This window comes from Pithys albifrons, chromosome 2 (genome assembly GCF_047495875.1).
Source record: "Pithys albifrons albifrons isolate INPA30051 chromosome 2, PitAlb_v1, whole genome shotgun sequence".
Lineage (NCBI taxonomy): Eukaryota > Metazoa > Chordata > Aves > Passeriformes > Thamnophilidae > Pithys > Pithys albifrons.
The window spans coordinates 13537497-13551899 of NC_092459.1; the positions used below are offsets into that span (position 1 = coordinate 13537497).

The 14403-nt window shown below is 41.6% G+C and overlaps 2 protein-coding genes across 8 annotated transcripts in view; one reads left to right on the forward strand and one right to left on the reverse strand.

Moving 5' to 3' along the window:
* The first annotated feature begins 33 nt into the window (after positions 1-33).
* ITGB1BP1 (integrin subunit beta 1 binding protein 1) lies at positions 34-9008 on the forward strand. 5 transcript variants are annotated; one of them, XM_071548363.1, is made up of 7 exons: positions 34-131; positions 1833-1932; positions 2787-2865; positions 3556-3692; positions 4876-4968; positions 7768-7917; positions 8656-9008. In XM_071548363.1, exons 2-7 carry the CDS (start codon positions 1861-1863, stop codon positions 8725-8727), a joined length of 603 nt encoding a protein of 200 aa, XP_071404464.1. In that variant the 5' UTR covers positions 34-131; positions 1833-1860; the 3' UTR covers positions 8728-9008. The 5 variants fall into 5 exon arrangements, with proteins under 5 accessions (XP_071404464.1, XP_071404466.1, XP_071404465.1 ...); XM_071548365.1 differs by having other exon boundaries at positions 1836-1932; XM_071548364.1 differs by having other exon boundaries at positions 36-122.
* A 280-nt stretch (positions 9009-9288) lies between these two features.
* The window catches only part of ASAP2 (ArfGAP with SH3 domain, ankyrin repeat and PH domain 2), an 86734-nt gene continuing 81619 nt past the window's right edge, over positions 9289-14403 (reverse strand). For all 3 annotated transcript variants that reach the window (XM_071548370.1, XM_071548369.1, XM_071548371.1), the window contains 2 exons: positions 12852-12974; positions 9289-11931 (listed from right to left, as the gene is read on the reverse strand). In XM_071548370.1, the coding sequence (XP_071404471.1) occupies positions 11857-11931; positions 12852-12974 (198 nt within the window). In that variant the 3' untranslated portion in view covers positions 9289-11856. The remainder of the gene's footprint in view (positions 11932-12851; positions 12975-14403) is intronic.

Consider the following 14403-nt stretch of genomic DNA (forward strand, 5'->3'; position numbering starts at 1 on the left):
CTGCCTTCCGCTTCCGGCGCGCCCCGGAACGGGATCGTGATCGGGATCGGGATTGGGATTGAGAGCTAACCGGGACCCGGCGCTCCCCCGTGGGCAGCGGCGCCGGGACAGCGGCCGGGACGGTGAGCGGGGTGAGCGCTCTGTCGGGTATCGGGGCAGCGGGTGCCGAGCCTGGAGCTGCCGAGGGAGCGCTGCTCGTCCGGCCGGTGACAGCGCGTGGGAAGCCTTGCCTTGCTGCGCAGGGCCCGGCGGGGCACAGGGCTCGGCGGTACCCGCACACTCGCGGGGCACAGGGCCCGGCCCGCCAAGCAGTAGGATGGTCAGGGAGTGCTGAAATCCTATCTCTCAACTTCAGGGCCAAATATTTGAATTACAAAACTTCAGACATTTTGAGCAGGCGGAAGGCAGAGGGCACAGGAGAACGACAGCCTAGGGCAGACAGATCACAGTGCCGGGAACGGCGGGAGCTGCACCAGAAGGAGCTTGAATGTGCATGGCCAAACTTTGCAAACGAACAAAGATTTGGGAAGGGCTCTCCCCACATGGGTGTGCCCTTCCAGCCTTTGCAGTGGATTTTTTAGGTGAGGCACAGCGTGTGCAGAACCGGCCCCACTGTTTAACTCCTGAGGTCCATTTGCCACGGCCGAGCGAGCTTGGACAGTGACAGTCAAGTCCTCGGGACTGTCACAGCACCCGGCACTAACCAGGGCTGACCCTGCTCAGCATCCAAGATCATAGAATCATAGAATGGATTGGGTTGAAAAAGATCTCCGAGATCATCAAGTCCAACCCTTGGTCGAACTCCAGTCTGTTTACCAGATCATGGCACTCAGTGCCATGTCCAATATCAGTTTAAAAACCTCCAGGGAGGTGAATCCACCCCCTCTCTGGGCAGCCCATTCCAATGCCTGATTACTCTCTCTGGAAAGAATTTTTTTCTGATCTCCAATTTCCCCTGGCAGAGCTTGAGCCCATGCCCCCTTGTCCTATTGCTGAGTGTGTGAGAGGAGACAACCCGCACTGTCCTCCTGTGCCCTCTTCCTTCTGCCTGGTCGAAGTGTCTGAATTTTTGTAATTAAATACTCATCCCTGAAGCTGAGAGAGGGTTTCAGCACTCCCTGACCATCCTGCTGCTTGGCACTGACCAGCCAAATGTTCAGTGAAGCAATTGGAGTGGTAGGCCAGATCCAGGGAAAATGCTTCTGGAATGCTTGCAGAGCGCCCAGCAGCTCAGCTCTAAGGCAGCAAATGGAATATGCCTTTTGCTTTAATTCTCAGGAATATGTTAAGTAGTAATGGCAACTCCTACAAGTATTCCAAACTGTAGTTCTTCAGAAATATGTTTGGGTTGGGGGTTTCTGGGGTGCTTTCTAGGAGGGGTTGGGGTTTTTGTTTGTTTTGTAGAGCTTTTGGGGTTTTTTTGTTTTGTTTTAAATGGAAGCATAGTCAGTGGAGCAGGGATTGCGCTGGATGCGCTTTGTAGATGGTAGTCACAAAATCACCTAATGCATTTAGGTGGGAATAATAAACTAAATTTTGTTTTGTTTCTAAAAGTGAATCTATATATGTATTAGAAACTGACCTTTGCAACAGTCTTTAAACTAGGTAGAAGTATTTTTTGATGATTCAGAAGGATAGTGAAGTTTTAGCAGTGAGCTTGAGGAACTTGCCCCAGCCACACATGAAGAGCACCAGAGGAACACTCCTATGTCCTTTCCAAGAGTCCTGTACAAGTTTCCATTTTTTGTCCCTTTGGAAACAATCACTGGTGTTTGCCAGGAACTCCTTCCCCGATGATATGACAAGCTTTAATTTTTATTTTTCCTGCCTAGAAGATCATTCTTGATCCAATTATGAAAAATGTTTAGAAAAGGAAAAAAGCGACACAGCAGCAGCAGCTCACAAAGCAGTGAAATCAGCACTAAAAGCAAGGTAAGTAAGCTCAATGTGGTTTATTCTCTCTGTATGAAGCACTTATTTTTGCTACAAGTTGACCGTGCAGTAGTTCACTTGCACTGGTGGCAGGATGCAATTTCCATAAAACGCCATGTTCCACAAGGAGAACTTTTTACTTCTGGCCCTCAGATTGTGTTATGAGAGTTAAAAATACCTGTCCATTATAAAGCCTGAGATGAATGCTCAGTTGCTTCCACAGTGAAACAAACACAAGGTCATCTGGCAGCACATGGTAAGGTTTGGAGGACAGGTTTGTTATTAAGTCTTGTCTTTGAAGAAGGTGCCTGGTGCTACGTACCAAGAAAGAGTTTTTCCTTCAGTACTCTTGGTTTCTCAGTATCTCTAAAAAGCATTAATTTTGAATAATGTGTCTATTTTGTATGGTAGGTTTTGCCACGATCGGTTGAATAGTCTGGGTTTTCCAGGGTGCTGTTCCTCTTCCCTTGCTCTGCTGTGGTATTTCCAGCAGTGGTGACAAACATGTAGTTTTAATTTCTTCAAGTTAAGATGCAGTACCAGAAAGGTGTGGCTATAACCTTGAGGTTAATTTTCTCTTTTTCTCTTATTTCCTCCTTCTTTCAAAATATCTGTGGAATTCTCAAGGGTTTCTGCTGAATTTATATCAGTCTAATCTGCACTGAGGCAGAAAGATAACTTCAGGAAAGAGACAGGTGGTATTGCTTTTTCCTCCCCATTTTACAGTGCTGCTAAAGTAATTAGAACATAAACACTGGTTTGTTTTAAAAAAAGAGTTGAGGCAGGACATCCCAAAGTGAATGGTTAATACATTCTCAGTAACTGTCTGATGATGCTGATTTTTTTTTTCTTAGTCTGTAGATTCCAGTCTCGGGGGACTTTCCAGGTCTAGTACTGTGGCCAGTCTAGATACAGACTCCACAAAAAGTTCAGGTATGTAATCAGAGCTTGAGCAGATGTGGATGGAACAGGATTAACTTTGTGTGTCTGTATAAAACAGCAGCAAATGGAAAAGGTTAAAATAGGTATTTGCAGTAATAGTGAATCTGCTGGATAGCCTGGTGAGTAATGCATGCAGAGCCCTGGGCCTGTAAAGTATTACTGATTATTCATCTACAATTAAGTCACTGTTTTCAAAGTAAAGTGTCTGAGTAAGAAAAACTGAGTCTGTTAACAGCATAAATATGGTACTGGTATAGCTTTTTGGATGCTGTGTTTCCTGCTTTTTCAAGTTTACATCTGCACTGAAATACTGGAAATAAGATTTGGTTTTACTTGTTCTGGCTTAGTAGATCACAGTGTATCACTGTTGAACCAAACAGTTAATTTAAAACAAATAGATAAATAAAAATAGAACCAGGTTTTCCATGTTTTCTGCTTTAAGGTTGTTAACTCCAAAATTGAATTGGTATAAACAGTGCTGTATCATGGATTCATATGAAACTGCTGCTTTACCAAGGGCTGTTCTGAATCAGCCCAAACAGTTCATTAAAGAGTGGGGATAAGTGTTTAATGAAAGTCTGCAAAATTAGGGAATATAATAAGTTAGCCCTGTTAACACCAATTAGAATAGTATTATGGTTCTGGAAGTCTTCAGAATGTCTTTGTTTTATTTTGTTGCAGGACAAAGCAATAGTAATTCTGATACATGTGCAGAATTCAGAGTTAAATATGTTGGTGCCATTGAAAAATTGAAATATAATGAGAGCAAAAGTCTTGAGGGGCCACTGGACTTGATAAATTACATAGATGTTGCACAGGTAAGTGGGTTACAAGAGACAATACCAGTGATGTCAGAACATGTTAAGCTTAGGCGTGTTTCATATTATCACATGATCTGATGTGTTTTTTTGTATATTTTAGACCTACTTAAATAAAGTAGCACACTTAAAAAAGCCTTAAGCTATCAGTTTCAAAAGCCATCACACTCAATTCTGTTATGTTGAGTAGCTGGGGAAGATGCACCCAAAAAGTCGTTCTTCAGAAGTGAAGGCCTTTTTCATGAGTCCTTCCTGAACAAGTATCCCAGCTGAAAGTTGTTACACTGCCTCCAGCACTGTTAGGATTAGTATCTAGGAAAGAATATGTCCTCCAGATTTCCTCAGCACTGTAGAAGTTTTCCCATAGAGGAAATGTCAAGTTTCTGCTTACAGTAACTCATGAATGTGTGACCAAAGAACCTGAATAATATTTGGGTCATCCTTGCCAAATGTGGCTGCTTGCACTTATTTTTGTGCTAAAAGCTGTAACTTGTTGTTCCCATTAGGTAGCTGAGTGTATCTTTACAAGCACAGAATGGCTGTTGATCATACAGTGACTTGACACGTCAGGAATCTGAGTACTTTTTTCAGCCAAATAACAGAAGTGCTGCCAGTGTAGAACACTGATCACCTCAGGTCACTGATCACCATGGGTCACCTCAGGCCCATGCATGATTTTTCATCTGATTTGACCACAGGGTCACACTCTGTCCTGAGATGATAAATTCCTTTCTGGAAGCCTGTAATATCTAGAGTAGAATAGAACAGAATGGAACAGAGTGTTGCAGTTGGAAGGGTCCCACAGTGATCATCAGTCCAACTCCCCGACCACTTCAGGGCTGACCAACAGGTAAACACATTGTTAAGGGTATTGTTCAAATGCCTCTTAAACACTGACAAGCTTGGGGTATTGACCTCCTCTCTAGGAGGCCTGTTCCAGTGTCTGGTCACCCTTTCAATACAGAAATGCTTCCTAATGTCCAGTCTCCCCTGAATATATTTCACATACCGGTAAGAGATGGGGTGAGTGGCAGGCAGACCCCACACAGCGGGACCTGAGCAGGGTTCATGGTGTTGCTTACCCAGTGGACCCAAGTACACATAAACACATTTTCTGTTGTGTATTTTCATTGTTCATGTTCTTCTCTCTGCACTAAAGGCTTTTGTTTGTTTCCCTCTAAAGCAAGATGGAAAGTTACCTTTTGTTCCAGGTGAAGAGGAGTTTATTATGGGAGTTTCCAAATACGGCATTAAAGTTTCAACATCTGATCAATATGTAAGTGTTTCTCACAAACTTGTCTTGCTGATGAGACTTGAAAAGGCTTTCATTTATTTCTCTGATGGATGGTCTGTGGGACTGAAATGTCACTTCTGGCTTTAAGCAAAAGTCAAACAAACAACTCTCACAGCAGCATTGCTTCATGTCATGTCTCTGCAGGGCTCTCTGTATTTTCCTGGTTGGATTTATGACAAAAAGCCACTCCTTTTAAGACAGAGCACCAGATGAAAGGCAAGCAAGCCCTTATGCTCTTTGGGCATATTTTCCTTCCTCTGTGGCTGTCTTGCTGTCCCCTCTTATGGGGAAAATTGTGTTACTGTGGTGGCCAGGTGCCTCAACCTGCAGTTGCTGGTGGTGGTATTGTGGAGAGGGAAAAGCAGAGAACGAGCTTTTTTTAAGAATACCTGAGTTGCCCACTTCTTTAAAGTTTCAGCCTTGCACTCCTGATCCAAGAGTGTGAGTTCACTCCAGCATTAAAGCCTCATGATTCCACTTTATTGATTAAGCCTACTTTTTGTTTGCATCATTTCCTACAAGTAGTTTGTTTTCCTTTAGTGCACTTCATGTAGCTTTTCAGCTAAAAATAAAAATCCGGTCTCTTCCCCAGGGGCCCTCCTGTTGTGTATCTTTGTATTGCAGCCATGTGGTTTCCTTCTGGTTGCCCTCAGAGCCCCAGATACCATAAATACTTGGCCTTATGAAGTCGTGACCCATCAACAACCCAGCAATGCCTGTTCATAAAAGCCTCGAGTATGAGGATGGAGAATAGCATTGCTCAATAGCTGAATGCTCTGAAGAGAGCTAAAAGGTTTCCTCTGGTCCCTTCAAAAAATAAAGCACTTGTTTCTAATGCCTGGGAGGAAGGGTAGTAGCTGTTACTCAGACTTTGAATTCCTTTGGGTTCTGTTTTTGCTGTCCTTCTTAATTCTCACTAAAAACATAGGTTACACTATTACTTAAATTCCTTTGTGCTTTGATAGAGATCAAATAGGTAATTTTAAGACTTTGATTTATCATTTTTCTGTCTTCAAGCTGAAAGCAATCACAAGCTGATAAAGCCTTCTGTCACTAAGGTGGCTTGCACTGGTGTTTTATTGCATTGCATTCTGTGTCCCAAATTCTGGCTTTTTGCATCTGTGTCACTGCTGACATTTAATTTGTCCTTCAGTGTGTTAGTTCACCAAATTTCTTAGAGTTCCAAAATAGGAAGGAAGGAAATTAATTGACAAGAATTTCATCCTCCCTCTCCTAGTGATAATCCACATGCACTTTAGCACTGTAGCAAGTTCCAGGCAAGTAACTCTTGAAAGTTACTTGGAGTTTGGTGAACAATCTTGGCATCTTTCATACAGAGACTGGAGGGTTGATCCATTAAGTTCCATGTGGGTTCCAGCTGCCCTCAGATTGGTGTGATAGTTGTTGATGGTTTGAGCAATTGTGAGCAATTCCAAGTGAACATCAGGAAGGGAGATGTTTTTCAGCAAGGTGACCTTTAAGAGCTGTGGTAGAGGGCCCTCCTTCAAGGGTTTCATAGCAGACAGCAGCTCAGTGTCTGTTTTACAGCTTTTGTATCAAAGTGGGTTTCTTTAGACCCTTCAGCTACTGACAGGGTCAAGGCGTTTGATGCCATGAACAAGCTGTCTTGAATTCCTATGGCTGATGGTATGACTGGAATAAACCAGATGAGTATGATCAGAGGGTAGGATGGCTGGAGAAGAGGGTAGGTCTGTAGAGGCTTTGTACTGCATGACTTCAACCAATCCCTTTTTGGAAGGGCTGAAATAAGAAGTGTTGGGGCTATGGTGAAACGCTGAAGCTTTGGTGAAGAGTAGAAGTCTCCCAGACAAGATCTGTGGAAGAGTCAGGACATACCCTGTGGCTCAGGCCACAAACAGCCTGGCTATTAGCCACGTGGCTACGACCCCGCAAAGCAACTGACCTTGTCTGTACCCTCTTCTGGGAAAAGTTTCTTTTGTGTAACATTTGCAGAACTGAGATGAGGGATTGTCTGGAAAAATACTGGGAAAGTAAAAAATTGTTTTAAGTCACCTGTGTGCCAGAGGTAGAGTGTCCCACCTGTCCCAGAGGGTGAGTGAGAGTAGGTGGGAAATCAGTGTGGGCTTTCATAGTGTGTACAGGAATGTAGCCTTGGAACCATAGAATGGTTTGGGTTGGAAGGGATCTTGAAGATCATTTAGTTCCAACCCTCTGCCACGGGCAGAGACACCTCCCACTAAACTAGGCTGCTCAAAGCCCCATCCAGCCTCACCTTGAACACTTGCAGGGACAGGCATCCACAGCTTCTCTGGGCAACCTGTGCCAGTGCCTCACCACCTTCACAGTAAAGAATTTCTTACCTTAAGTTCAATCTAAACCTATTCTCTTTCAGCTTAGAGTCATTCCCCCTTCTCCTATTATACCATGCCCTGGAAAAAGTCCCTCTCCACCTCTCTTGTAGCCCTTTCAGGTACTGGAAGGTGCTGTAAGGTCTCCTCAAGAGCCTGCTCTTCTCCAGGCTGAACAAGTCCATCTTTCAGCTTGTCTTCATAGTCCACATAGGAATGTAATTCTAAAATGGAGCAAAAATTAAAGCTGAAGTTGTGTTAAACCACCACGTTTTACAATCTTGATTAAACTATCAATTAAAAACACCCCACACCTAATTTTAACAAGGAATACTTTTCTCCTGTAAATAAATTAGAAGTATTCTTTTGTACAAGAGAATAAAAACAGGTGGAAAACTGAAATAGCTGTTGCCCTGTTCCAGAGTAACTTTTATTTGCCATGTGATTTCAGGATGTGTTACACAGGCATGCTCTCTATTTAATTGTACGGATGGTCTGCTATGATGATGGTCTGGGAGCAGGAAAAAGTTTACTGGCTTTGAAGACAACAGATGCAGCCTCTGAAGAATGCAGCCTCTGGGTATATCAGTGCAATAGTTTGGTAAGAGTTTGTGCTTACAGTTTTTCTTTTAGGTATTGGAATTTTGATTGTAAAGGGAGATTCTAAAATCTGAGGCCCTTGTGAAGGCTTTTTGGCAGGAGGAGGATTGCTTAAGTACAAAAAAGTAGAAGCGTGTGCTGGCTGAGGAGGGGAGAACAGCCCTGCAGACTTCATTTGATCAGCTTTGAGAAAACACCTACATTCCCTAATATTGCCAGTGAATGTACACACCGAGAAAGCTCTTTGCAATCTAAATTTGCAATCTGGAGAATGCTCTGGTAGCTGCTAAGGATAATCCTCCACTTGTATTTTCAAAGACAATTACCTTTTAAGATGGGACAGAGCAGGGAGGGATCAGGTAACGATTTTGGTAACAGAGCATGCAGTCATGTTTGTAAGCAAGGGAGGTGATCCCTTCTTGAGAGCAGAACTGATTGTCAGGATGCTCCCATGACACAGACCCTCAGCTGGCAGCACTGGGGAAACACAAGAAGGGACATTCTGAAAGCTGGTGCTGTGCTATGATGACAGCCAAAAACTGACTTGTTTCAAAAGAGCCCATTTAAAACGGCTTCCACATGTCATTGCAGACCACAGAAACAAAATCAGGTGTCCCTCGTGCTATTCCATTTTGCATGTCTGCCAAAAGAAAGATAAAGGTCACATTCTGCTTTAAATGAGTTTTGAGAAGTTTAGAAGTTCTTCAGAAAGTGTTAATGCATTGTTTGGGTTTCTTAGGAACAAGCACAAGCCATTTGCAAAGTGTTATCTACAGCCTTCGATTCAGTTTTGATGTCAGAGAAGTCCTGACTGTTGGGCAGCACGTGAATGTGTAAGTACAAGAGGCCTTTGTGATACCACGGACTGGCTGTAGCCACACGATCCTGGGAGACACTTGCTGTGCAAAGAAGAGCCACACAACCTTGCACACGGTACTCTGTCATTCCTCAAACATGACTTGAAGAAATTATTCCATCTTCAGGTTCCAGGACAAGAATTTTGTATTTAACACAATTTTTTTTTCTAAAACATGTTTTGTATATTAGTGTCAATACTGTAGAAATGTAAAATAAAACTGACACTTGCTTCTATCTCTTTGTCTGAGAAGCGATTTGTTAATACAGACTTGAGTTCTGCTTAACACAGATAATAGAACACAACAAAAGCAAAATGTAAAAGGGAGTCATTTGGTGCTTTACACCTCTAATCATACGTGTGCCATCTACACAATTTCTATGTTCAACTGAAGTCCACAAGATATATGTTATACTTTTTTTTTCTCATATGCTATTTGTTTGTGTTTATCATTTTCACACATTAAAAAGAACAATCTTGCCTAAGGAATGCAAAGGAACAGAAGAGAAGCAGACGAAGATTTTAAAAGTAATTTTATTTTTCCAGACATTTGACTGGTTGACAAGAGTAAAATTTATTAATCATGCTCTAATTATAAATCACTGCATCCAGGACATTGAAAATAAGAGTTGATTTTAGGTTATACAATATATACAGTTGCTCTGCAACTAAACAAAATAAAACCAACAGAATTGAATATTATACATCTCATAGCATTCTAAGCTGCATTTTAAGTGTCACTTGCTCCTTCTTAAACAGTTAACACAGCAACCTAATAGTCTGTCTATTAACAGGTTTTTGGAGTTGTTATTTTAATCAGATTTGAAAAGTTGCATGAAATATGCCAAAATTTTGGACTTAAAATTCATAATTTTCTATTATAAATAGATATCTACAGGCTCTAGAATTTCTTTTTTCTCTGCCAGAGGAGAAAACTTTGAGAAACATGGGAAATCAAGGGATAACTTTTGCTCAGCTGCTCTTTATTGGTCCTCAGGATTTTACCTGTCTGCACTGTTAGTGCTATTAAGTTGTGGCCTACAAATTTGCTAGTTTCTAAGTGACCAGTGAACAAAGTTGTGACATTTTCATGTATTCCTCTTCTAGCAGAACTCAAGGAAAATTTGCATCATTTTTTAACTTTACGAATTGTTACATACACTATAAGATTCTGTGTTAAAAATACTGTACATTAGGAGATCTGTGCAAAATAATATGCCCATTTACTCTCTAGACTCTATCAGGGATAGAAACATACAAAATAGTGTTGCAAACTGAACATATCAGTAAGTGAATAAAACTGTAGTGCTAAACTATTACTCTATCATTTTACTGGGAACTTTGAAAATACGGACTAATTTGCTTCAACTCGCAATAAAAATATCTCGAAACATTCCAGTTTGTTCCCCATTTACACTGCAGCAACAGCATCTAGGAAGTGAAAGTTAGGCATCTACGTGGCTGTACCCACACGCCTGAGCGGCATCACCCCACGGTACCGTTCAGGAAAGGTGATACAAGGTGAGATCAGTGTTGCTCTCCAGCACCTTCGCAATGTGATTTTTTTCCAGATAAGCATATGTGGTGGTTGTGGCCTGTTTTCCATTGTATCCAACATGAAATGGCCAATTTAAGCACCATTTGCCAGAAATTCAAAGTTCTCTTGATAAATCTAGAGATACAATATTCACGAAACGTGATCAAAGCCAATGTGACCTAGACATTGATTTTTCATATCCTATGCCTCAGTTTCCTGCAGCATAAGCAAAACCTGGTACAATTTCACAATATACAAACATCAAAATGATGTCAGATTTGCGTTGGTGTTTTATATTCCATCAACCAACTGGGAACTATCCATGGCCGAGCCTTTGTTCACGAATCAGTAAAACAAATTTAACAACAGTGTAGCTACCATATATGTGGGTATATATAAATACAGAGTGAGTTAGCAAACTATCATTGTTTGCAAGGTAGTGGCACACAAATTTTATAAACCCGAACATAACGTAGTGTACTTGTGAGGTGTCAGATACCTTATTGACCAAAGATAATTACCTACGTGTTCCACCAAATATGTTCTCCCTGTGAACACATTGCTGGATGAATTAAGGAAAATTCAAGATTTTAAAAACAAAGTCTAAACTCTATAATGAGACAAGTGTAAGAAATGCACTGCAATCCATCATCATAGTTAAGTACATTTCAGGAAGTGCAGTTTTCAAATCCTTGAGTTAATGTCGTAACTCATTAATATTGCCATAGTTTAATTAGCCAGCAGTAGTCACATTAAATGACCAAAATGGATGTAACATACAGAAAGAACATTCAAAAAACAGATTCTACACACGTGCAGCATAGAAAAACAAAACAGTCTCAAGCTCACAAAATTAGAACTAGAAAGTTCAACGACTAACACAGATTTCAGATAACTTTAAGCAAATATCTACATCCATTCTGAAAGAAAGAAGTTTCTCCCGTGGTAAACTGAAATACTTTTTCACTTTTACCTGGCCAAAGACACACAATAAAAATAATTTCTTCTGCAACTGTTGACATCCTGGATGACAGCCAGTATGGCAAGATGCTGAATGAGTCCAATTCAGAACTACACAGCAGCTCGCATGTTTTGGTTCCAACACTTCAAATGATGTTGAGAATTGGATAAATTCACTGCCCCATTAGATGCACACAAAATTTCTTTGACTGGGGAAGCAACACTGAACTGTACTACTGTCATGTTACAAAAGGTAGAATAAAATTACAGGGAATTGATTGATAAAAACATTCATAATGTGATATTCAGACATGTGGATTTTGATTGTTAAAGCTTTTCATTCACGTTGAAAAATACAGGAAGAGAGGTTTTTTAAAAGTGTAAACTGCTTATGAGAAGTTTTCACATAGAAAAGTTTTAAAAGTTCCAAAATCAGAACAATGGCAATAAAAAAGTAAACTACAGTATCTAGGACTTGGGCAGTGCTCTGGCAAGGTGTCTGCAGATAGGTAGGTGAAATGAAATAGAACAAAACTTATTTCTGTGACCGCTGGAAATGAGAAATGTCTCCATTTATCAGTAGCAATTTAGTCAACAATAAAGTGCACAAATGATACAGGGAAAGCTCCTTTCCGACTGGGATCTCCATCAATATGACCAATCTGAAAGAGTCCAAATATTTTTCAAGTTAAATCTCAAAATGACATTTCAGTATCACCAAAATAGTGCCTGACCTTCCTGCCTGTAGTACAACAAGCCTTTCTCTACATCTTTTCATAGTGGTGGTATTTTGGAGAATAGGAAAATTCAGTCCTCCAAAGTACATTTGCTTTTCAGCTGTAGGTTTTTTTTCCCTTCCAAGTGTTTTATCCAGTTCTTTGAATATAAAACCTCTTACTCCAGTACCACTGCTGCACCCTTTCAGTACAATCTGTTACGCCTGGCAGCTCATATTTGGCTCCTGTTAAATTGCTTCTTTAATCACTGTGAGGTAAAGGGATGTATCAAACTTCAACCATTCTGGGTTTCACATGAATCTATTTGTGTTTATAGAGCATACTGTCAATTTAGATGCAATTTGAAGCTCTGTTCTTCACTAGCTAGCAGATTAGGGCAAGTGTTCTCATGCACAATAATTTCCCAAGATTTTGCTTTAGCTGATGAGACTCCAGATTGTAAATAGTTGAGATGGTTTCCCAGCTCAAATAGACTCAATCTCAGTCAGCTGAAGCATTAGGACAATCCAAAGCTCTCTTCCGAGGCCCAGCACACAGCATCTGTAACAGTACCAGATTCTTAAATTGCTCACACCACCCCAAAAATTTTCAGGATCACACAGACCATGCCCCCCATAAATGTGTACCCTACTAATTAGACTTTTTTTTTCTAAATGCGAAAAGCTAAGAGTTTGTTCTGAAGTGTGATTTTTTTCAACAAATTAATTTCTGCAATCAGGCTTTCATGAGATGAAACGTTTCTCTTTATTTGGAAACCCAGCAGGGGATCTTCTGAAGTCAGTGTCAACCTCTAGATTTCATTTCTTTCTTTCAACGTGTGTTGACATAAAATGCAAAATACTCACCCACCACTCCTGATCTTCTTCACCATCAACTACAATAATATCTCCCTCTGAAAATGTTAGCTCATCTGGGTTATCTGCTACACAGTTGTAAATTGCTTTTACTCTCTTGGGTTTAGTTTTTGACTGAAATGAAAAAAGAAAAGAGTAAATAATACAGCATGGCAGAGACAGAGCAGACTTGGAGTTGATTTAAAGAAAGTTTCAGAACTGCTTCCAACGATTATTTTTCACAGCTTAGAGTTCAGCTACATCTTTTACGCTGGGTGCTTATGCCTCAGGCTGAATTTGGCAGCACCCAAAGCTTTTTGGAACCACTGTGACAACAGCCTGGGCCAGGTTTGCCTTAGAAATCTTCCATTTCGTCTCACCCAAACTTGTTTTCAAAGCTCTACATCACTGGTGTGAGCACAATTTTATTCTGCAATGGGGTTATGAAGACCGAGTCCTTTGCAGCAAGGGTAACAGCAGCAGCAGGAGGGGAAGCTTGAGCCTCCTGCCAATATTCCCCTTCTGAATTTGCTAAACCCACTGCAGTAGTGTACAAACCCTCCAAACCATCCGCTTCCTCTCAGCAGTACTCTGAGCACTGCCCACCACAAGAGTCATCTGGCAACTCTTTCAAAGGGAACTTTTAGTAAGGAGTTGCCATATTCTGGGACTCCAATCCTAGCTATGTTCTATGAGAAGCGATAGCAAAATTCACCTCCTAATCTCACACCTCTCCCGGTGCAACCCAGTGTTTTCAGCCTCCTCATCCTCTGTTGCAGGCCAACAGTAATGCTGCTTACACACTGATTCCATGCAAAACAACCCAGCACAGGTGATGAGGCACAGCACCTGGAGGCAGAGTGCAAGCTTTCTACCACAAGGCCACTCTTTTCACAGCCACAGGGAGCAAAAATTGCTCCTTTCCACCTAAGATGCCAGAGCAGAGCTGTAAGTCAGAGCCATTTAGGTCAGAGATAGCTGTTAATACAGTGAGTGTTTGGGACAGAAGCTCCAGATGGGCTAAGGAAAAGATGGTCTCATCACCATTCTGAAGCCCCCCAGGGACTGGTCCCAGACTCTAGTTAGGTCAGTCATGGAGCAGGAAGCTCGTAAAGTGAGAAGAGACTCTGTTCATAATTCTCTACCAGCAAAATGCTCTGCTATGGACAGCACTGCCCAACAGCCTCTTAAGGTGACACTTTGTTAGAGCTGAGTACCTGCAGAAAAGAAAAGGGGGGATAGGGAAGGAGGGAGGCAGCATGATGGTTATGCTCCTCTGTAAATATCCCTTTGCATCCCAGTGTAAAGCCTGTGCTGCCTGGGGCAGCACACACTGAGTCCCTCCCACCCTGTGAGCTGCCAGCCTGGCACTGCAGCAGCAACTGTGCCAGAGCTCCCTCTCAGACAAGCAACAGTCTGAACCACAACCACCTTTGAGGTCAGAAGGAAAAAGCTTCACATCCATACAACAGTGATATAATTGCTAACTTCAAAGTGCAGTAATTACGGGTATTTCTTGTTCTTTAGAAGACAAGGAAATTGAGAGAGATTTCATTCCCAGTGG

What these genes read in the sequence shown, in the direction of transcription:
- ITGB1BP1 (XM_071548363.1), top strand. Translation starts at nt 1,861, where the DNA reads ATGTTTAGAAAAGGAAAAAAGCGACACAGCAGCAGCAGCTCACAAAGC. An exon ending in AAATCAGCACTAAAAGCAAG is followed by an intron (nt 1,933 to 2,786) that starts GTAAGTAAGCTC and finishes TTTTTTTCTTAG; the next exon opens with TCTGTAGATTCCAGTCTCGG. An exon ending in TTTCAACATCTGATCAATAT is followed by an intron (nt 4,969 to 7,767) that starts GTAAGTGTTTCT and finishes ATGTGATTTCAG; the next exon opens with GATGTGTTACACAGGCATGC.